Source organism: Myotis nattereri (assembly GCF_964212035.1).
Source record: "Myotis nattereri genome assembly, chromosome: 5".
Taxonomy (NCBI): Eukaryota; Metazoa; Chordata; class Mammalia; order Chiroptera; family Vespertilionidae; genus Myotis; species Myotis nattereri.
The window spans coordinates 10747574-10771719 of NC_138080.1; the positions used below are offsets into that span (position 1 = coordinate 10747574).

Sequence of the window (24146 nt, forward strand, 5' to 3'; positions counted from 1 at the left end):
ATATATATCCCACGTTCAAAGGCTGTTAAATCGCATTGTTTACCCATATCGTCAGAAAAAATAACTTCTGTTGTGGTAAACAACCTGCTTCCCTATTTATAATGGGTCTGGTCCTCTAGCAACTTCAGCGTGAAATTATAGCTAATTTGCCTACAAACATCAGGTGGTCATAATAATCTGGCCACTCAGAATGTGTGTGTGTATGTTTTTATTGATTTTTTTTTGAGAGGAAAAAAGTCAATGGGCTGCTTCCTGCACACTCTGTATCTGTACTGGGGGTTGAGCCTTCAACCTGGGCACGTACCCTAATGGGCAACTGAACTGACGACCTTTTGGTGCATGGAACAACGCTCAACCAACTGAGCCACACTGGCCATGGCATTCTTTTTTTTTTTTTTTTTTTTTTTTTACTTTTAGTATTTTTACTGATTTCAGAGAGAAAGGGAGAGGGAGATAGAAACATCAATGATGAGAGAGAATCATTGACTGGCTGCCTCCTGTACGCCCTGTACTGGGGATGGAGCCTGCCAACCCTGACATGTGCCCTGACCAAGAATCGAGCAGTAACCTCTTGATTCATAGGTCAATGCTCAACACTGAGCCACACTGGCCATGGCGTTCTTAATGCTTTCTGAACAAGAGGCCCTGCACATTCTGTGCCAGTTCTGCTGGCAGGTTATGAGACGCCTTCAGAGGACACTGTCCCAGGAGGTCCCAGCGGGTAGGAGCTGGCTAACTACTGAAGAGGTGGCCTCAATTGCTCTGGGATGGCGTGAAGACCCAGGGAGAACTTGGGGTCAGCTCCTGGCCATGGCATGTACCTTCAGGCACCTGAGCCCCTTCTCATCCCTGTTTGGTCACACCTGCAGGATCCACCAAACCTCCTCTGCATCCAAACTTTCCATCACAAACTGAACCCCAAAATGTGCAGTTCAGAGGCACAAAACTAAAAGGGAGCCCAAACCCAGGATGTTCTATACCTGGGGTAAAAGCAACAGCACTAAGTAGCCTGTTTTCCAGCGGACTAAGCTTTGGCATATCATTTGTAAAGTGGGTATATGAACAACAGTAACAGTGACACATTCCTCATAGGGCTGACACACCTGTAATGTGAGAAAAGTACTTTGTAAAGAGCAAAGCACAGCTCACAGCTAACAGCACCTTTCCCACCACTATCTCTAGCTCCTTTAACTCTCTCCTGTTAAACCCTGACAATGCCAGCCCCTGGGACACCCTGCTTCCCCACCCCCTCCTCAGCAGTACCCACACATGGGGTAAGGGGTCTTTGGTCTGTTCCCTTGGACCCCTGTGTGCGATAAAATGTACTAACCATCGCCAGATGAGGCAGGTGGGCAAAGCAGCCCCTGACTTGGAACAGATGCTCCCTGGCTAACTTTAGTTCTGCTGCAGGACTTCTGTGTGGCTTCCTGGAGCTGATGGGGTGGGACGTCCAGGCTGCCACTTGTCAGAGGATGGCAATCCCACGCCACCACTACTGTCCTGCTCATTGGGGGCACCAGGCTACGAGGACAAGGGATATGTTCACCGTGCCCCTCCTCCCTCCACCACCCCAGTAAACACTCACATTGCAACTTGGTCCTGTTTATTACTAAACACAAACAGGTTCTCTGGGAAAACACTGGTGACTATGATTTTCTCCCTGCTCTTCTGGAAATCCTCTTAAATTGTGCTAAGAAGTTACTGAAGTTAAACCAATAAAAAAAAACCTAAGGACATAGGGATGTAGATGTTAGGCCGTCAGAGCCTTGAACATGAAAACAGCCTGTGCTGGGCAGTCAGTCTGGTGGCAAGAACTCTCCTGCCTTGCACATGGGTTCGGCCTCACAGGGCTCTGAATTCTGGGTGAGAGGGAATCAGCTTTCTTGGCACCGGAGTGGAGATGGGGCCAGCAAGATTTTGTTAAAACATACCCCCACTTAAGGCACCTTCTTAAACCTCTTGCTTCTCAAAGTGGGTTCCTGGAGTGTGAGCATCACCTGGGCTTGTTAGGAATGCACAATCTCAGGCTTACCCCACACCTGCTGATGGTGAAGATGCTTTTAAACAGGGCCCCTGGGGGAGGATGCACTCCAGGCCAAGAAGCTCTACTCTCTGATGCACTGGGAAGGGCTGACACCCAGGTCCCTTCTCGCCAGTGCACAGTGCAGACGCCTGCAACAGTCCACTCAAGGAGCCCTGCTGGAGGCCCTGCACTGGCCTCTGGTCTGAGCATGCAGGGGACACCCTGAACCACCTCCTGCTGGAGTGTGCTCCTTCTTCCCCAGATGCCTTCCTATGGCAGACAGGGGCTGGATATTCTGAGGTATTTTCAGAAGTGATGGGACTGTTTAGCCACATCTAGAAAAGAAGAAGATGAACACAGAACTCCAAGACACACACACACACACGCACACACACACACAAACACACACACACGAAAAATCAGAGACTTTAGAAGAGGCCCATCTGTAGGTTGCAGTGGAGCCCACTGGCTGTTGGGCAGCATAGGGGCTTGCTCTTCTCTGCTGACACCAACCTCAATTCTGATGCTTTCTGGATTCAGAACAGCTGTGGTAAGTGCAGTACCTATTTGATCTATTTCTCTTTTCTAAGAATCCTATGGGGTGAGTGTTATGGATCCCATTTCACAGATGGGGACACTGAAGCTTGCAAAGTCAGTGTCTTGCCCCCAATGCACACTGGGGAGAGGGCCAAGCCAGGATTCAAACCTAAGATCCTTGTGCTCCATCCTGCCTCTCAGTCAGAATTTGCTTTCCCGTCACCAAGGAGATTAATGTCAGGACACTTAGAATGGCCACAGGGCTCAGAAGTGAGGAGCAGACGGGCAGGAAACGCTCAGGGACAACGCAGAAAGCCCAAGATCAATGAACCTGGAGAAGAGGGGCCTCTGAGTCTCTGAGGGGAGGGAACTGGCTTGCATGTCCAGGGGAGGGGGCAAAATCTGTATAGCAGAGGGTTGTGGGAGATCCGGTCACAGAGCACATCCTGGTGCCTTTCCCTCAATACCCCAAGCTGGCTGTCCGACCTCCTCACATGGGTCAAGGCCATCCCTGGCTTATAGGGAGAGCTTGTATACAAGAGGGCAGCCCAAGTATAACTAGGAGGAAGTCACCTGCAACCCCAGCTGGCGCTTTGGCAGTGTTCACTGCTTATAAGTTACACACCATCACCCTACACCACCACATCTCAAGGATCCCACTTCATTTATTACCAAAATATCACAGAATTCCAGTCATAGTTCACATACAGTGTTTAACACAAACCTGATACCTGTGCAAAGAACTAAGTATTTGGACAATCAAATGTTTGGAATCATATCCCAAACTGTTATCACTCCGTACTCCAAAAATACGCTTTGAGAGCTTTGGAAACTGAATTAAAATGTCTACACAGCTATGAACAATTGTTTAATAAAACTTTTTCATGTTTCCATTACATGTAAATATATCAATTTGGCATCTCTATAAAAACTCTGAAAATGGTGCAAAAGTTTCATTCTCTTTGAGAAAGCCATTGACAAAAAATATTCATACTTCACTAAAATTTTGAAAAATGGTCTTCTTTCAAAGCTTCTTTATTAATCTGAAATCTTCTGTATTATCAAAATCTAGGTTTGCTTTTTCCTCTTAAAACACTAAAGAACATTTATTCACAAGGATAAAAAGGGAAATAGGAAGATGGAAAACTGAGGGCTTTTTTCCCCCTTGAAAATTAATAGTAATAATAATAATAATAATAATAATAATAAGCTAGTTACATAAGCATCCTCAAAATAACACAATGGGATTCATTTTATTGTTGACTTTGGACAGCAGTGTCATACTTTATTGAAAACAAACCCATGTAAAAACAAAGTTAAAATGAAAAATGGTATCTGAAAAATAAATTATTTTATATAAAACAAATCAGTAACTTAAAACACTAATATACAAAATGTCTACTCATCTACTGTACAACAAGGGGACCGGTCAGGAAAGTCCCCCTCCCCCAGAGCAAGTCACTATAAACAGAACATTACATGGTAACGAGGTGGTCCCAACCAATGGACAAGCTTTCTCTTCTGGGGGTAGGGGGAAATGAAATATAGTCCTCTCAAAATCACTGCTCAGACCACTGGTTAGCCTAACATAGGTCCTGGTGGTGACTTACAAGTAAATTTTCTTTTTTTAAAAACAACCAAGCAGAAAACTGAACTATGTCACCAAAAGGTTGTGGGAAAATATACAATACAATCATTAGAAGTCAGAGGCAAATCAAAAGGTTTAGAACCTTGAACCCCGCTGAAGATCTGGGATTCAAGTTCTACTGCTATTTTAAGAAAGGGTCAATTATCAATGCCACTCAACACAAAGCACTTGCAACCTTAGTTGGTGGCTGGCCTGGAAATCTGATGAATGGGAGGGAAGTAGGTGCCTTAGGTCTTGGGAAGATGGGAAGAATTTCTGGTGGAGGACTGGGGGAGGGGTTGAGGGTGGGGCAGCTTATTCTTATTCTTTTTTATCCAACACAGGAAGGCTGCAATAAGTAGAGAGAAAAAAATCAGGCTGCATCAGATGTAAAATGGAACAGCTAGCTGGCTGATGCTAACTTTGATTTTCAAGCCCAACAGTGGACTCAGGTCAGTCAATGGCCCTACAATGGCCCTAGTTTGGAGGCCAACCAGAGTAAGTTATTGCCAATAACTTTCATAGGATTCTTCTACTTGTCTGATCCAGTAGGGACTGCTCAGTTGCCAGCTCAGAGGCACCAACTCCTGCAGCAGCCTGGTGCAGACCCCGGATGCTGGGTTTCTAGCATTAACACCAAGTGCAGACTCTCCAAGGTTAAGTCAGCTGCCTTTGGCAAGGGAAAAACTCACCTTCTGAACAAAGATGACAGACCAACCCAGCCCTACCTGCTGGTAAGAGGCATAGTGGCGCAGAAGATCATGGCCTAGCATATTCCACTGAAAAGCTCCAGAAGTCAAGGGTTAAAAATAAGAGAACTCAACTGGAACCAGGTCCACAAGTTGGGAGCTGTTTAGCAAACAATTGTTAGGGTAGTTACACAGGACAAAAGAGAATTCAACCAAGGCTTCTTTGGTATTTATGTACCAAACCAAACTTGTGATAAATTAACTTTATCTACTCTTATTTTTCCCATCAAAATTCCCAAATAAGATCACTCATTTTGCAAAATACAAATATAAATAAAAATGTAAATTTTGAAAAATGGTTTCTTTTGGATTGTGACTTTTAAAAAATAAATCTTCCTTTTGCAAACAAGCCTAGAGATGTAACGAACTTTATAGACACGGGGCCAGCATCTGGTACCTGGATGGGAGTGACAATTGCTTTTCAGGAGGAATATGTCAAAAATAGAATCGTTCCACACACCTGTACATCAAAACTCCCAAAGAAACACATTGGGGTTTTTAGTTAGGCTATTCAAAGAGGGGTGAGGTGACCATGTAACAGGAGAATTTAATGACCTGAGAAACTCAACCTTCAAAGGCTCATATGTACTCTACATCTCCTCTTCATCTGACCTAACATCAGAACAATCAATCTGGTTAAAATAAAAGGGAGGGGAGGAAAGAAGTTGCGGTGCTGGGTGCCAGCCCACCATCCTCTCGTTTGCATTTATATTATCCTTGTAATAAAATGAGCACGAGTGAGGGCTGACAGGAATGTGTGTCAAAGAGATTTAAGGGTTGGTTTTAGAATTGGGAATCTTATCTCTGAGAAAATGTTGGCCCAAGGTTGCACCATCTGAACAGCTTATTTTTCCAGAAAAACATGCCAGTCCCAGGGTGAAGAACACTCTGGGGCAACAGAGCGGGGACAATCTCTATGTTTGGGGTTCTAGGAGGCACGCAAGCTGGCTTTGACTTAGGATCTGGGAAATTCTGCTGGAGGGAGGAGGCCCTCCATGGCAATTTATGAGACAAGGCCTCAAGGTATGAACTTGGCCTTGTATGGGAAAAGAACATGGCAACATCTTAAATTTGGGAGAATAATGCAAGCAGCTGGTAGTCCCTCACGAAAGTACGAGAGTAATAGCCTCAAAAGTTTTTCATGGGCTTCTCAGAACACTGATCTTTTTTTTGGAGAAGGCTGTGCCCATCGGCCTTTCCCCTCCCCCACGTAAATAAATAAATAGACTAATAGATAAATAATGCTGCAATTCCATGATCTCAATAACTAAAAAACAGCCTATTATTACGTTTAGTCTTGTGTCAAAGTTAAAAACTGCTGGTACTAAGTTATTCTGTTTTTTATTCTCACTGTACACAAGATATTTATAAAAATCGGATCATGCTCCTTAGGAATTGCCCGGAGATCTAGTCCTGGCTACTTCGCAGGCCCTGTCAGATTCTCCCTACTGGCTCCCCATTTTAAAAACACACCATCTGTGACTGCACATTACTATACGACAGATTTGTAAATGCTTTGTCTTGAGGCAAGTATTTGTTCCTTAAGCTCTTATATATCCTCCCTGAATGCTGGGCCGTCTGTATCTTGCCTAGCCAAAAAGAAAGAAAAGGTAAAATAAAAAACAAAACAAAATTTGAGCAAAACAAAATCAAATTTAATGGTCTTAAATGCAAAAGTAAAAACAAACAAAAAACACAAAAAAGCAAAAGAAAATTAACAGAACAACCCAAAATGTCAAAGCAATAATGAAGAGAACTTTTTTGAGGGTTAATCTTTAAAACTACAAATCAAAGGTTTTCTTTTTTTCGTTAATAGATAATTGGCAAGAAGTAAGTACTTTCCTGCTGAGTGTTCATATGAAAGCAAAGTTTCAAAACAAAATCCGACTAAAGTAGAAAAAAGTCTAGCACTCACAAGGGATATGAGAAATATAATGCTCAAATGTTCATGTTATTAAAAATAGAACTATCTTATGCATTCGAGCTATGTTAAATGCTTTTGGAAACTGGAGAAATGGCTAGAACAACAATATCTGATGTGTGGGGCACTGTGCATGCAATGTGTGGATAGGAACTCAGAATGTCAGAGTAGCTACACATCTTCAGGAGTGCCTGGGGCTTAGATCTGATTCAGGAATATATGGAGTTTCCCTGAAACTCTTTGGTCCGTTCCCACTGACGTCTGGGCTTAGAAAACATTGTGTCCTCCTTTAGAGGGCCTGACCCAGCTTGTGGCCCTGTCCCCAGTGGTGGCCCTCGGCCACTGTCAGGACTACTTGGCAGAACCCAGGACTGAGTGACCAGAAGGTGGCAATGGGACCTGCTTGGGGAAGCAATTTCATGTCAACCAAAGCAGAAACTGCTTAAAATGTTGAAGCAGTTGAGAAAACGCACACTCAGCATCTGTCTAACATCTTTAGTTTAAAAACGAAAATTAAAAGGTCATTTTTTTTATCCAGTTTGTGGAGACACCGAATGAAGTGGGTGTTAGACAGTCTTAGAAGTTAAAGCATGCTTCAGTTTCACCACCATCCCGAGGGACTGGTTAGTCAATGCAGTCTACTTAGATTTCTGTTTAATATATATTTTAAAGGAAATAACTTAAGAAACTTAAAGTTGGTCTAACATTGTGGGATTTCAAACATTTGAACATGTTGGTTGCATCTCAGAGTATAAAAACCTTTTCACTTCTCATTTAGACTAAGACAAACACTTGTGAAAATTGGCGCAAAATGAGTTGTACACTAACAAAAAAGTTTCAACTTCTTCACTCTGAATTATCTATTCCGTACAAAAAAGCATGAGTGAGTTATTTGTGGGACTTGTTGGTTTTGAAGGAAACCTGTAAGATTTTGTCCCCCAGGCGGTAGCCGTTCAGACTTGCTATGGCCATCGCGGCTTCTTCATAGTTTGTCATGGTCACAAAACCAAAGCCTTTGCACTTGTTGGTGTTGAAGTCGCGAATCACTTTCACATTGGTGACTGCGCCAAAGGGGCCAAACATCTGCCAGAGGATTCCCTCATCGGCATCTTGACCAAGGTTGTAGATGAAGATGCACCAGCCTGAAGACGCGTTTCCTGGGACATTGACACCAGAAAGCCCACTCATGTGATCTACACCCATAGGGGAGAACCTAGCAAACAGAGAGCACAGCATTCAGGTCAAGGTCAAGGTCAGTGTTGGCGAGCATGCCAACACTATTGGGGGAACAGGCGGGATTGGCTCAGGCCCTTCCCTCTCCCATCAGCCAGGGGTGGAGTTCTCAAGGCTGCCACGCCCCACCAGTCTCAAGCAAGATTTTTTTTTTAACTGAGAGGAATTCAATATGGTGGCAGAGGAAGGGAGTTGCCCCTGAGACACTTGTTGCCTGTGGAAGTTCAGAGCCTCAACTGATTTCACTCAGAATGATGGTCTGTTAGTGGCTGACCAACCACTTCCTCCACTCTTCCCACTGTGTGTGTGGTTCCTGTTCGCCATTTCTGTGCTTCTCACATTTTAAATGATGGAAGCCTCTCCACATCCTCTGAGGTGCTCTTACACCCTCAAATTGCCCTGGAGGAAACACTTTCCTCATACTGCATGTATGTCTTTTGGGGAGGCCTGTACTTTTTTCTTCTTTTTCTAAATTTTGTACCTTCCCCTGGTCATGACCTGCCATCTCTAAGGATCCACAACCAAGCGGTGTCCAGGTTACACATGCTCCGGTGAAGGGCCACTGCCGGCACAAGGGAACTCCTTCCCAAAGCTCTGGGTAACCTCCCGTTGCTGGCTCATAACATCCCAAAAGGGCCAGAGGCCATACTGCAGGGTCACTGAACTGTACCAAAAATGTGGAACATTTTGATGTAATTAAAAGTGACACTTTTAATTACATCAAAACTAAGCCTTCTACCAATGTGTAGCCATTGCAAAAAGGATTAAGGGATATAATAAAGTTGTAACTGAAGCCATGTGGCCCTCTAGATGGTTCACAAATTAAAAAGTCATGGTTTCAGGTCAATTTAAAAAGATCTGACTGTGATACAATATCCGTGAAGCCACACCATGCAAATGGAGAAGTATTATATTTCCAAAATAAAATCGGGCTTCAGGCTGTGGGGCTGACAGAGAGGTAGGTGGGTGCCTTCAAGGAGCCATTAAACAAATTCACTTTCTCGACAGACATGACCCCAGGCAGGGTGACCAGGCCCCGAGGTATAGGCCACTGATCCAAGGATTGTATTCAACACAGGTATAGAAGAATCCAGACACATTATTGGCCATGGCTTTGACTTCTCAAGAATAATTTTAAACAGCCTACATCAGAACACCTGAGTTGGTTACATGACTTGTGGCTTGTCAGTGATCTTGAGTCTGTTGGGATGACAGTGAGACCACAACAGCATTGAAATGGGGGTGAGAAAAGGCACCCAGCTGGTTCTCAATGAGAACTGGAAAGGGATTCCCACTTTTAAAAGGACCCCTTAAAAGGACCTACTTTTCTCCAAGTTTTATAGGTACCCAATATGGACATGACTTATTATAGTTAACCTTCTTATGTAGCTATTATACTACAAATAATCTGAAGAAATACTTTATTGCCTTTTATTGACATAATTCTCATTCTTATGAATTATTGTTAAGGTTTTTCTCCTGCCAATTGGAGCTGGTTTCTTTCATCCTGACAGTCAGGAAACTCACCCCTAACTCCTTTCTCTTATGGCACAAAAGGAGAGCTGACCCTCCTTTCCCCAATGTAGTAACAACAGAGGCACTTTCTTCTCTTCCGGGTCTTTCTCTTATTCTTATCTTAGTCTGCCTTCTGGTGGTAAATCTTTCCTCCTGTCTCTCCCACTCACTACTTCCTTCCATCTTTTTGCTTTGTTCCTCTGGCCATCATGTTCCTTTCCCCGCCTAACCAGCTGTTTGGCTCCTCTGGTCTCCACTTTCTTTTCTACTTCTTGTTGCTGTGAGCAAGGCCCCCTTCTCCTCCTCCAGCCGTCCCTGGTTTTCCAGTTACCATAACTCAGTGAACACTGCCATCCACTCATCCTGATCAGTAGTGAGGTGATCTATGTTATCTGACTTCCACACTGGATTTACTTCCCTCCTTGCTTCTGTCTGAAGGCACTTCCCCTGCCTTTGTGTAGTAACTGGGAGAGCCAGCTTTAGAACCTGACATGGTTGAGAACTTTGGACAAGGCTTTTCAACAGAAGGCATTTAGTATTTAGATATCAAAATAACTCCACAGGTATATGAGAAAGGGTTGCCTTAGGCCTAATGACTAAATGTCTAAAACCTGTTTAAAAACTCAGGAAGGAGAACAGCTCTCACTGAACATACCTACAGCTGCATCCTTTTCTTACGGAGTTGAATGATGCATATTTTTAGAGTATTTTCTTTTTTTTAAAAAAAATTGAATTTATTGGGGTGACACTGGTTCACAAAACCATACAGGTTTCAAGTGTACAACTCAATAAAAGATCATCTACACACTGCATCCATGCGCCCATCGTCCCAAGCAATGTCTCTTTCCTTCCTCATTTCCCCCTCGTTGCCCACCTACACCTAGCTCCCATCCCCCTTTCCCTCTGGCTATTACCACATAATTGTCTGTGTCTATGTGTTATATATACATGGTTTTTTTGGAATGATCTTTTAAACTCACAGCTATACTCTCATCTCTCTAGAAACTATATACTGGAGTGCTATCACCCGCTCTCTCAGTACCTGTTTGGAACTGGCATCATCTTTTTAATTCTAATTAAAGACAACACTCAATTGGAAAGAGATGGCTTTCATACAGACACTTTTATAATGGAGGTGGGACATGGAGACATGAAATGATTCTGAGTACAACCTTCTGATGTGAGCAGCCTGGCATGCCCAGTGCTTCCCACTGTATGTGGTTACCCAGCAAGTGAGGCTCTAACAGCCTTCAAAGCACTGCCAGCCATGATGGGAAGAGACTGGGTAGGTAGATGAGAGCGCTGCCCTCCTGACCCACCTGAATCTCTGTGCCTGGTGATGCACGGGGCCTCCAAACCGTCTAGCTGGCGAGTGGTACAGCTGGGAGAGCAGCGCCACATTTTTGTTCTGGTTGGGATTGGCTGCGAACTTCACTGTAATGGGTTCAGAGGAACCTGGGGGTTTATGACCATTGAAACTGGTAATTGCCTCTTCTGCTTCCGACCGTTTGTCAAACCGGATAAACGCAACCCCTCTGGACAAACCTTTTTAACAAACCAACAAAAATGGAGTTAGGGGGAAAAAATGCAAGGATTTTTTAAAACTGAAAAACAAAAATCAAGCAAGTCAGTCTACTGCGCTTCAAATTGGATGCTTACTTAATGAGATAGACAAAAATTAAACCTAAATATGCTCAAGCCACCTGGGTCAAGGTTTCATTATTCTGTGTGAAGTGAATTCGGAAATGCTAAACATGTTTAAATTAAGAATAAAGGGACAACACAGCCGGAGTGGTTCAGTTGGTTGAGCATGGTCCTGTGCACAGCAATGTTGCCGGTTCAATTCCTGGTGAGAACACATACCTGGGTTGCGAGTTCGAGCCCTCATCAAAATATATATGGAAAGCAGCTGATCGATGTCCCTCCCTCGCTCCCTCCCTCTCTTTCCTCCTCTCTTCCTCTTTCTAAGTATGTCCTTGGGTGAGGATAAAAAAAAGAAAAAAGAATGAAGGGGCATTTATAATCCAATTAAAAATAGTTCTATGATTATCTAAAAAAAAAAAGAATTAAAAAAACCCAACAATGACGAATAAAATATTAAGGTTTTAGACTTTCTTCTGAGTTACTCAGTGCCAAAAGATATTTTGGTGACAGACAGCCACATTAGAAGCAATCACACCCCCTACCTCCCATCACTATTTTGACACCAGGTACCCACTGTGGTGTGGGTGCTGGATGGGCTGGGGTGGGAAGGCAACCGATTGGCAGGGCTGGGTCTGAGAAGTCTCCCTGGGCTCTGGACCCGCCTCCCCCCTCCCCCCCCCTTCCATGCCTGCCCTATCCTCCCAATGTGCCTGAGGAGCAGTGGTGCCTCTGAGGGCCTATTGTGAATAAGGAGCAACCTGGCTGCATAGCCCGGACAGGCTTTTGCAGCCTGCTGCCTTTCTAGTGGGCCCAACAGAACCCCTGGTTACTAGGTGCCCAGCTCAGCCTTCTCCTTCATCGCTGAAGGGCGCGGAGTCCCAGTAACTAAACCTCACCCTAACAGCACTTTCCTGCTGCCATCAGCTCATTCACTACTTGAAAGTCCTGGGACCTCCTGTGGACCCCAATCTGCCCTCAGAATCAAGTGATGCCACTCACTCTTTCCCCCTAAACTGACCAGGCACACACAACAGTGCTGACAGTCCCCCCCAGACCGCCTGGTAGGTTAAGAGACCCTGCCTTAGGCCTACTCCATACCTGGTCTTGTTCCCAGGAGCCCCTCATCTCTCCCTGCATGGGATGGGCCAGGGACCCTGTCGTGGCCTCCATCTGCCTCGAGGTGGGTATCTTCTCTTGCTACCTAGACTGAGGCCCCTGTAGGTAAGCTGAGTCCCTCAACAGAGCAGGAACACGATACAGGACCAGGCTGCCTGAGATCTAAGGCCCAACTGCTATAGGCAGTGTCTGGTCAGTTGGCATGAGTGTGAGACCTGAGCAAACCAGATAGCAGAGGGTTCAGCTGCCCCCAAACCCTGTCTATCCACATTCTGGGTCTGGGGGGATGATGAGGAGATCTTGGCCCTTGAAGAACTCAAGGAATGGGGTGGGGCTGGGGTGAGGGAATTTGGAGTCACAGAAGAGCCTGGCTCCTTCTCCTGAGAAGAAACATTGTCAAAAACAAAACAAAACATACACAGTGAAGGTTCAAGTGTAGTGGAGAGGTGACAGCAAGGGCCAGTCTGAGGGTGACACTGCTGGGCTGGAGTCACAGGTGTAACTGGTGGGATGGCTGTGGTCAATAGCCCTATCCTAGACACTCTCATATTGCCTGCCATTCACAGGGCCACCAGCTAACTGAACACACCAGATGTCCCCCCATTCAGCTCCCATGTTCCAGTACCTTTCCTTACCATTTCCCACAGGGTCCCTCCTACCAACTGCCTCCCCCATGGTGGGCATGGGGCATGAGTCTCCCTGGCTGGTCCTGAGGCCCTGGAGGGGCACAGAGAGACTCAGGCACATCAGATGACAAGTGTCACTGCAAGGCATGGTTGACACCTGTATCTAGAATCCCATGTTGAGGCCTGACTTGGATGTGATACTGTGGGCCCCACTGAAGCACACAATGAATAGTCAGGGACCCTCAGGCCAAGGATTCTTTGTTTACAACTGTAACATATTGTGGACAACCCATGCTGGGTCTTAAAGCACACAACACTCCAACTAGGAAGCTCCCTGTCCTAGCTTACCCCTTTCCCCTGCACAGTGCCCTGGGAGATCATACAGAAGCTCCTAGCGGCCTGAAAGCTGCCCCCACGTTGGCTTCATGACTCTTTAAAATTCACACAGCCAGAGACACTCACTGAATTAGTGAGATCAGACCTAGCAATCACATGTATGCCCCAGAAAAATCTAGAACCTGAGCTTATTTTTTTATTTCAGTTCAAAAGAACACTTAAAAGTATTGTTTTTATTCACTCTTAAAAGGCATGAATAATAGCTCAGACAGATGGAAACCTGAACAAAATCTAACTTTAGATAAATAATGCTGAGCTGGCAGGCTCCTATAGGAAGCTGCTTTCTGGGAGATGGTTTTATTCTATTTATAAAGACCTTAAGATCAAGCAGAGAGAGTGTGTATGCAAGTGGGATTTCCTGTTTGATTTTGTAAAATGACTTTCAAATGAAAATTTCCCGATGCAATGAACAAAACCCGAGAAAGAAAATGTTATTTAGTGCAAGAAAGCGTTAATTCACTAATGTGATAAATCTACACTTCAATGTGATAAATCTACACTAGAGGGAAAAAATAGAGCTATCTTCAAAAAAAATTCCCTCTAGTGTTTTTTATTTTATGTACTAGAGGCCTGGTGCATGATATTCATGCACAGTGTGTGTGTGTGTGTGTGTGTGTGTCCCTCAGCCCAGCCTACACCCTCTCCAATCTGGGGTCCCTCTCACAATCCAGGACTATTGGCTCCCAACTGCTCGCCTGCCTGCCTGATCACCCCCTAACCACTCCCCTGCCAGCCTGATCGACGCCTAACTGTTCCCCTGATGGCCCAATTGCCCCTAACAGCCCTCCCCTGCAGGGCTGGTCACCCCTAACTGCCCCCCCCCCTGCAGGCCTGGTCACCCCTAACTGCCCTCTCCTGCAGGCCTGATCGCCTCCAAGTGCCCTCCCTTTCAGGACTGGTCCCTCCCAACTGCCCTCTCCTGCTGGCCATCTTGTGTCCACATGGGGGCGGCCAGCTTGTGTGTTGGAGTGATGGTCAATTTGCATACCACCTCATTATTAGATAGATTTTTTAAAAATGTAATTAAATCTTTATTGTTAAAAGTATTTCATATGTCCCCCCCTTTTCCTTCACTGCCCCTTCCAACCTGCTCCCACCCCTGACCCCGGCTTTTACCACCCTATTGTCTGTGTCCATGGGTTATGCACATATGCATGCAAGTTCTTTGGTTGATCACTCCCCCCACCCCCACCTTCCCTCTGAGATTCCACAGTCTGTTCTATGCTATGTCTCTGGATCTATTTTGTTCATCAGTTTATTTTGATCATTATATCCCACATATGAGTGAGATCATGTGATACTTGTCTTTCTCTGACTGGCTTATTTCACTTAGCATAATACTCGCCAGGTCCCTCCATGCTGTCTCAAAGGGTAAGAGATCCTTCTTTTCTACTAGTGTTTTTTAGAATTAAGAGCAGAGACCAATAAATGGCACAATCTCCAAATGAGTAAATTATAAAGTTTACAATTAAAATGGATAAAGAAGCAAAGAAAAATTAAAAAATTAAGTTCTGTTAGTTCAGGATGCAAAGGTTTCTTAAGAGAGCTTCCTATTTCTTCAACACTAAAAAGCATATCACATGAAGTCAAACCTGTCTGCCATGCCGTTCTCTGCCTCATTTCCTTGTGGGCTCCATGGGATCCCAGTAGAGGGGCCCTGGGTGGGTAGCCTCCACTAGAGCAAGGGGAAGAAGGGAGCCCTCAGCCCCTGGGGACTCACATTTTTGCTAATTCTAGCCCCAGGTCAGGAAGCAGGGCTGGGAGAGGGAGTCCAGGAGCCCCTCATCTCTCCCTTCCCTCCTGTCCTCTTGCAAGGACACCGTAACAGAAAAGGTGTGGGGTGGGGGCCCCAGTTCCTTCCTTGAAGTAGCTGGCAGGGAGGCCTGAGGGAGAGTGAGGGTCTAGTACACCACCCTAAGGTCACAGCTGAGCCTGGGGGCAACCCTGAGGGGCCCCCAACACTAGGAGATAAAAGCCTTGCAGACAGAAAGGAGGCAAAATCCCCAGCAAAGGGCTGAGGGAGCTATCTACAGAAGTGAAACAAACGCTACATGGCCAGGGGTATGTTCTCAAGGTCGCTGGGCTCCAGAGAGCAAGGCCCCATTCAGCAGTGCTGGACAGAGATCAGCTGAGGCAAAGCAGTCATTGTGCAATCTAGAAAAGGAGGGCCATGGAAGCAGGAAGGTGGGTCCCCAGGCAGCCCATTCAGACACTCCTATGCAGGTGGAGCTGGGAATAAATACATGCACTGACCAGCTGACTGCATTGTTTTCTCTCAATGGGGGCTTTAGGAAACTAATCTAGTACAGGCCAGGGGGTTTTGTCCCAAATAAATGGCATCCTCACCCTATGCCCACCCCCTACCCTCCAGCAAAGGGTCAGATGGGGTCACTCCAGCATAACCTGGTGTCTGTGCCAGACTAGGGGTATACCCAGAGCTCCCATGAAACGCCAGTGACCTGAGCCTGCAGACTATACTCCACAAGCCACTTCTCCTCCTCAGGCCCCTGGGTCAATCAAGCTGCCCACTCCTCTCAAGGCCAGGCTCCAGCAGGCACCAATCTCAGCTTCCACAGTTGGGGCTAGAGAAAGGAGAGCAGGGGACAAGGCCAGATGCCCCAAAGCACACAGCTTGGGGGGAACGTGAAAAAATGTGTGTGACCCCACCTACCTGCTCTCCAGGGTTTGCTCTGCAAAGGGGAGGTCATCTCAGAGCTATGACTTCCTGTGCCCTAATTACCCAATATTAGTTTTAATACCACAGCCAAGGGCGTGGTGAATACTCTGTGTAGGAAGAACATAAAAATCAAATGGAGACAATTCTACTGGCTTCACTGAGCTCCGGAGGCAAGAAGCGTCCTTTTTAGTTTGTCAGCAGATTCCCACTCCTGGCAGGAACAGTTCTGAGGGGTCAAAAAGAAGGCATGGCCCAAGCTCTCTGCTCCCCAGCTGGAGGCATGCATAGGAGTTGGCGAGGGATAGCCTGATCCCAGGTCCCAGGCCAGCGGGGAATGAGCGCCACAGTCAGGGCCAGAACCCAGCTTCCTGCCAGTCTGTCTGCCCAAGGCTGATTCAGCAACGCCCAGAGCCCAAGCAGCTAATGTCCTGAACTGAGATGACCTGAGAGGGGCCGGGATAATGAGCGAGAAAATTCACTGCTGAGTTCTGTGGGCGGGGCATCTAAATCATCAGAAACAGTCACCCTTGTAGCTTTGGGACAGAAAGGCCTGGACCAAGAGTAAAGATGGTCACATCACACATTGTATGCCTGCAATAAGAATAGCAGCAAATCTTTGTAACCCATCCACAGGCCAGGCTGGGACATTTGGGTGCCTAAGGGAAGGTATGTCTTGGTGCCCCAATGTCTTGGTGTTTTCACCATAAAATGCCAGCCTGACTCAGGGGCTCTTTCATGCCACTTTATCTCCCCAGTCTCACAGAACAAATGCCAATGTCATCTCATTTTGATTCTGTTTTCATTGGTGTAACAACTAATGACATTTAAAATCAAACATGATCTGTCTTCCCTAGAAAATCCAGCCCCTGGCCTAGAGGAAAACCTCACCGTGCATCCCAGGCCACCTCCGTACCTGTCGTCTGGTCCACTAGGACTCGGGAGTTGATGATTCGCCCAAATCGAGAGAACATGTCCTCCACATCCTTCTGGGTCATGGTCCTGGGGAGCCCGCTGATGTACAAGTTAGCGTCTTTGATGACCTCTGAGCTTGGGCGAGCATATGACACCTTGAAAATAAAACCACTTTCGGGGGTTAGGACAGGTGTGTGGCCAAAGCATCAAGGAAGGGTGTTAAATTTTGGGGTGAGAAAAAGCCAATCTATGGTGGGAGAACACGCAAACACTCATCACCTGAGGCAGCTCCCCACTGACCAGGCAATGAGCTGATAGCTGGCAGCATTTTCACATTTCAATGAAGGGAACATTATTCCTGTTTTCTAAAGTAAGTAACTGAAGATCCCCAATTTGTTGGTGACAGAGCAGGGACTGAACCCTGTTACCTGTGCACTTACCAAGGCCTTATCCCTCTCTCGATGATGAGCTGGGCTGGGAACAAGACCTGCCTATGAGGAGTGGTGGGCAAGAAAGCTGGGTGCTGCTGGGAATGCAACATTCACCTGCCAATAGGCAAGCTCACCACAGGAGCCCAGATGGGTACGTGAGTGCTAGGGGAGCCCTGAGTTCCACACACAACTGTTCAATATTAAATGACTCTAGGCATTTTGGGCTTATGTTTTGCAAACTTGAAGAAAGCCTAAAAGGAACTTTTGTAATGGCTTAGAGAAAATGGCATGTATGTACTAGAGGTGGTGAGAGGCTGCAGGGGCTGATGGTAAGGTCTTTGATCCTTTCTTCAAAGAAAAGGTTACTGAAGAAAAAGTGACAGCTGTGTGGACGCTGCAGGCCACAAGGAGGGACCAAGGTCTTACTGGAAAAGGGCAGCTTGGAGGAAGGCTTCTGCCCACAAAGGGGCAATCTAGGGAAATGGGACTCAGTCACACACAACAGAGTCAGAACTGAGTGAGGAGGCTGAGAGACAGAGACGGAAGGGGAGGAAACAAGAGAACCGTGTGCTCCAGAAGGTGGGGAATGTGCAGAACTTTCTGAGGGTCACAAAACTGATGTGACGAGGAGCCTGAAACCATAACACAGGAGCAAATATGAACTCTTTTTTTTTTTTTAATTTCAAGTATAAACTCTTGTGCCACTGGGCAGCATGAGGGCATGGACAACAGGTGTGTTCTTACCAGAATGCTCAGTCCTGCTAGGAAGGACAGGAGTGTAGTTCTATGTGCCAAGAACACTCCCCTCCCAGCTCTATGAGAGCATGTTTGTCTGATTTGTTCAACATAGTAGGTGTTCAATAAACATGTGCTAAGTGAATGTCGAATGAAGTGGCTGTGATGGGGCTGGAAGGGTGACAATGCTGTGCCACTACAGTATGCCAGGAGTGGGGAAAGCAGGGCATGAAAATGGGGGCGCACAAGAATAGGAATGTCACAGCCAGACATGAGACAGGCAGGGGAGGCCTGGGCCGAGAAGGGGGCTCCCCTCTCTACATGCTCTTCATGGGGAACCTCCTTTTACTGGTGGGGCGAGGATGCCATGAGCCACGGCATGAGGCCTGGAATAGTCACCACTCAACACACATGTGAGATGCCAATACCTCAATTTGGGGCAGTCAGGAGGCTCCCCAGAGGCCCTGGAAGAACCAGGTTTCTGAGATGCTAATGGTGCCCTTGACAGTGATGGTGAGGTAAGTCAGGTTTGGCACAGATTCCAGCCCAGGACAGGAATGAATGAGGTGTTGCTCACCACTCTTTACCTTAATGGTTTTGGACTGGAGCCGCAGGCCATTCAGTGTGTTTATTGCTTTCTCCGCGTCCTTTGCAGTCACATAGTTCACAAAGCCATAGCCCAAGCTGTGTCCTGTGGGAGAACATGTGCACACTGGTAAACCAACCAAGAGAGACCAAGAGGATGAAAAGGACTATGCCCTCCTATGTCTGGCTGGGCTCAAAAGAATAAGATCAGAGAAAAGACAAAAAACACAGGAACCTTAAGAGCCAGGGTCTGTAGGAAATGTGTTTATAATTTATATTAATGGTTTATTTATAACTGTTTTTTAATATATATTTTATTGATTTCAGAGAGGAAGGGAAAGGGGAGAGATAGACAGAAACATCCATGATGAGAGATAATCATCGACTGGCTGCTTCCTGTGCAACCCCCACCAGGGATCAAGCCCACAACCCGGGCATGTGTCCTGACCAGGAATCGAACCATTACCTCCTGGTTCATAGGTTGATGCTTAACCACTGAGCCACGCTGGCCCGCCCGGCTATATTAATGGTTTATTTGGTATACTTCTTTGGCAAACTTATACATTTTCTGCAAAGAACAAATGTTACTTCTGGATTTAAAAAAGTTATTTAAAAAGAAAAACTGTGCTACTGACTACATCCTGGGGAAACCATCACTAAAGCAATGACAATGACTGGTCCCACTAGTGATCACTACTCTGTGGGGTTCTGAGGGGCCTGGGTCTGAGAAGGGGAGAAGGACGGTTACAGGCAGCAGATAGGTAGACAGGCATTTCTCTACCACTTCATACCCCAAAGCAGGGAAAGCTTGCTGGGCTCTGGTGCCACCCAGTGTCAGTTCTCTTACTTTCCCAAATCTGCACCCCAGTGGGAAGCACAGGGAGAAGGCAGCACTTAGAGAAGTCCCAGCCCTGCTGGGCAGCCCCTGTACCGCCTTCACAGCCTTGGCCAAGCTTGCAGGGCCCCAAGAACCTGAGTTCCTTCCAAAGAGATCCAAGGTTACAGGTAACATGTTCCAGCTCTTTATGAAACTTTTACAAGTGGGAGTGGCCACCAATTGGATACCCACAAGGGCCTCAGCATAGAAGGCGAGGCTCTGTGGGTTCCCAGGAAGCCAGAGAGGAGCAAAGGCTGAGGGTCAGAGGTGGAAGGAGCCTTACACCTTCACAACAGGGGGAGCAGGAGGATACGCAAGGAAGAGAACCACCAATGTGCCCACATCTGACCCATGCACATGCCACATTAGGGGGCACCCACTACACACAGGCACTGCCCTGAGCAAAAATGGAGCTGTGTGTAAGACCAAGGACCACCTTCATTGAGTTTTGTTCCATTCCTCCAGTTGGCAGAGGGTTACAATGAGCAGGTAAAAAATACAACCAGGGTGCCCGACTGGCCGGAGTGGCTCAGTTGATTGAACATCATCCTGTGCACCAAAAGGTTATGGGTTTGATTCCCGTTCAGGGTACCTACCTAGGTTGTGGGTTTGATTCCCAGTTGGGGAATATACAGAAGGCAACTGATCACCCGGTCAGCATGGCTCAATGGTTGAGCATCGACCTATGAACCAGGAGGTCACAGTTTGATTCCCGGTCAGGGCATATGCCTGGATTGTGGACTCAATCCCCAGCGTGGAATGTGCAGAAGGCAGCCGATCAATGATTCTGTCTCATCATTGATGTTTCTGTTTCTCCCTTTCCCTTCCTCTCTAAAATAAATAAAAATATATATATTTTAAAAAGAAACTGATCGATGTTTCTTTTTCTTACCCTCCCTCCCTTCCTCTTTCTAAGCATGTCCTCAAGTGAGGATTAAAAAAATTAATAAATGAAAAATACAACCACGCCCTGAGCCACACAGAGATGGAGATCCACATTGCAGCTATGCTGACTCAACCTGAGATGCTACAGGAACCCAGGCCCATTTCTGTGATAATGAGACTTGGAACCCAGAGGACAGCTTAACTCAGTTTTGCCACTTAAAAAAAAAAATTATTTTTTTAAATTTAAAGAAAAATTACAAAGATAACGTAGAATTCCCATATACCCCACACCCAGTTTCCCATTAGTAACTTATAGTAGAATGGATAGAACACTTGTTTACAAGTAATAAACCAGCAGTGATACATTATTTTTTAAAAACTATATTTGTATTGATTTCAGAGAGTGAGGATGGAGAGGGAGAAAGAGCGATAGAACCATCAATGATTGTGGAGAAAAAGGAACACTTGTGCACTGCTGGTGGAAATCCAGAATGGTGCAGCCACTATGGAAGACAGTATGGAGTTTCCTTAAAAAACTGAAAATGGAACTCCCATTTGACCCTGTGATCCCACTTATAGGAATATATCCCAAGAAACCAGAAACACCAATCAGAAAGGATATATGCACCCCTATGTTCATAGCAGCACAATTCACCATAGCTAAGATCTGGAAACAGCCTAAGTGCCCATCAGTAGATGAATGGATTAGAAAACTGTGGTACATCTACACGATGGAATACTATGCTGCTGTAAAAAGGAAGGAACTCTTACCATTTGCAATGTCATGGATGGAACTGGAGAGCATTATGCTAAGTGAAATAAGCCAGTCAATGAAGGAAAAATACCACATGATCTCACTCATTCACGGATAATAGAGACCATTATAAACTTTTGAACAATAATACAGAGGCAGAGCTGCCTCAAACAGATTGTCAAACTGCAGCGGGAAGGCCGGGGAGGGTTGGGGGGGCAGGAGGTAGGGGGGTAAGAGATCAACTGAAGGACTTGTATGCATGCATATAAGCATAACCAGTGGACATAAGACATTGGGGGATAGGGGAGGCTAGGGGACTGTCTAGGGCGGGGGGATAAAATGGACACATATGTAATACCCTTTGTAATACTTTAAGCGATAAATTAAAAAAAAAAAAAAAAAAAAAAAAGAACCATCAATGATGAGAGAGAATCACTATCAGTTGCCTCCTGCATGCCCCCTATGGGGATCGAGCCTGCAACCCTGGCATGTGCCCTTGACCAGAATCAAACCCGCGACCCTTCAGTCGGCAGGCTGATACTCTATCCACTGAGCCAAACCGGCCAGACGATACATTATTATTAACTGCAGTCCATATTTGATTTCCATAGTATTTGTCTTTCCCTAATGTTCTTTTCTGTTCCAGGATGCCATTCGGAATCCCCCGTAACATTTAGTTATCATGTCTCCTTAGGCTCCTCTTGGCTGAGACAATTTCTCAGACCTTCCTTGCTTGTGATGACCTTGACAGTTTTGAGGAGGGCTGGTCAGGAACGTTGTAGAATCCCTCTCAATCTGGGCTTGTCAGATGCTTTTTCTCATGGTTAGGTTGGCATGATGGGTTTTGGGGAGGAAGATCACATAGTGCAATGAATGTCCTTCTCATGACATCAGGGGCGCATGCTGTCAAAGTGACTTATCACAGATGATGTTGACCTTCATCTCCCGGCAGAGCAGTCCGTTTGGCAGGATTCTTCTCCATTGTAAGGTCATCCCCCAACCCCAAACAATAGGCTTTGGAAGGAAGTCATGGCACAGCCCACACTTAGGGAATACCTTGTGGAATTCCACTCTGCCTCCTCCAGGGTAGAGTAGCTATATAAATTATTTATACAGCCGCTTTCCTTTTTAAAGAAACAAAAACAAAATCTGACCCTCCAGACCCATATTTTTAACAAAACCCCATGGACCTCAGAGACTCAGCTCCTGAGCCTGAACAGTGAGGACCCTGGAGAGGAGGGCTGTGGGGTCCAGGCCCATCTAGCAGGAGAGTCATAGCACAACTTAGAAAACTACAATCAGCTCCAGATCAGGGACTTAGGGTCCCTGCAAACATTCCAGACCACAAATGTGAGAGCTGAGGATGCAGAGGAGGTCTGTGGTAGATTCCCAACCAAACTCCAGCCTGCCTGGAATTTTTATGCCCAAACGCTTGCTCTTCAACCTCACTCTGTCAGTCTCTCACTGTAGCCAGGCCAAGAGTCTGTCCTTTCTGACACAGCCTTGGACAGGCTCCTCCACTCCTCCCTGATCAGCAGCACCTGCACACCGGTTTCCTTGTCTTTCTGCTCCTCCCACAAGGCCAATTCCACCCAGTATCACCAGTCTTCTTCCCTACTGGTGCCTCAAGTGGTCTAAGCAATGCTGGAGAAACCAAACACCAGTGAAGACTCACCCAGGCCCTGTTCCTGTGTCTTCAACTACAGCGGCTCCTCTCAGCATATAAACACGGGCCTTGCCCCACCTCAGTGCTTGGTGGCCCTGGCTGGCTCCCTAGAGTGGTCACTGCTGACTGCAAGCACTACCCTTACCAAGGCTGTCCATGGCCCTTGGGTGCTGCCCATGGACAGTTTCAGGACCCAGCTCCCTGAGCTCTCAGCTTGAAGTGCCACCTCCTCCAGGATGTGACAACAGTGCCAAGTTTTCTTTCTCTCCAGCTGTCCCTCTTCGGGTTCTTCCTCTGCCAATTTCATCAAGATGGTCCCCAAGGCTCTGCCTTTGGTCCTTTATCTCCATCAGTCTTCCTGGGTGACCTCTCTGACCACCTGTGTGCCTGTACTTTCTAATGTCACCTAGGAAGTTGCACAGCCTTAGATGGCCACTGCCTCCCTTTCCTGTTCCTACACCCACTCCAGTTTTCCTGAATGAGTCCACCAATAATAACTGAGCACCTGGTATGTGCCAGATTCCAGGCCAGGTTGGCTGGGTGGGGTGGGGTTTTGATGATGATCAGAAAGGAGGAAGCTTCTACCTTTAAAAAACTCATATCCCAGTGGGCAAATTGGACAACAAACCAGCAAGAAACAAACCACTGCATAGGTGCTAGGAGGAGAATCTTTCTGGTGGTGAGAGGCTGACAGGATGGGCCCTCAGTAGACAGGGTGGACAGGAGCACCCTTTGAGGAGGTGATATCTGAAGCAAGACCTCTGGATAGCTGAGGACAAGCATTCCAGACAGAAGAGCAAGTTCCAAGTCTCTGAGGTAGAGACAATGAGTATGTTCCAGGAAATGAGGGAATGGACCAGAGGTGGCTGCTGGTTGGAAAGCAGATGCAGTAGGTCAAGCTAGGATTCTGTGGTGTCTGTGAGCTTGAGCAGTATGCACCAGAGAGGGGGCAGCAGAAGGAAGACCCACAGAGAAGACCTGCAGATAGGCTGATGCCGGAGAGAGCTTCAGAGGAGCCTAAAGTGCCAGCACTCCTGGGATGGGCTGAGCCTTCTGGGGCCAGGTGGGGAGGGATCTCTGCATACCCATCCCCAGGGCTGGCTCTGTCCCCTCAATCTGTTCTACCCTCTGTGGTGGGCACCTGTGTGCAGCAAGAAGAAAGGCGGTGGAGGAACAAATGGGAGTCCCTGGCTTTCACCCAATTGATGATGCTGTAGAGCAGTGATGGCGAACCTAT

The 24146-nt window shown here is 46.5% G+C and overlaps 1 protein-coding gene across 1 annotated transcript in view; it reads right to left on the reverse strand.

The window, feature by feature from the left end:
• Positions 1-6572: 6572 nt before the first annotated feature.
• The window catches only part of ELAVL1 (ELAV like RNA binding protein 1), a 40073-nt gene continuing 22499 nt past the window's right edge, over positions 6573-24146 (reverse strand). The window contains exons 3-6 of the mRNA XM_081093307.1: positions 18730-18833; positions 16978-17131; positions 10925-11150; positions 6573-8070 (exon numbers count right to left, since the gene is read on the reverse strand). Of these exons, the coding sequence (XP_080949433.1) occupies positions 7746-8070; positions 10925-11150; positions 16978-17131; positions 18730-18833 (809 nt within the window). The 3' untranslated portion in view covers positions 6573-7745. The remainder of the gene's footprint in view (positions 8071-10924; positions 11151-16977; positions 17132-18729; positions 18834-24146) is intronic.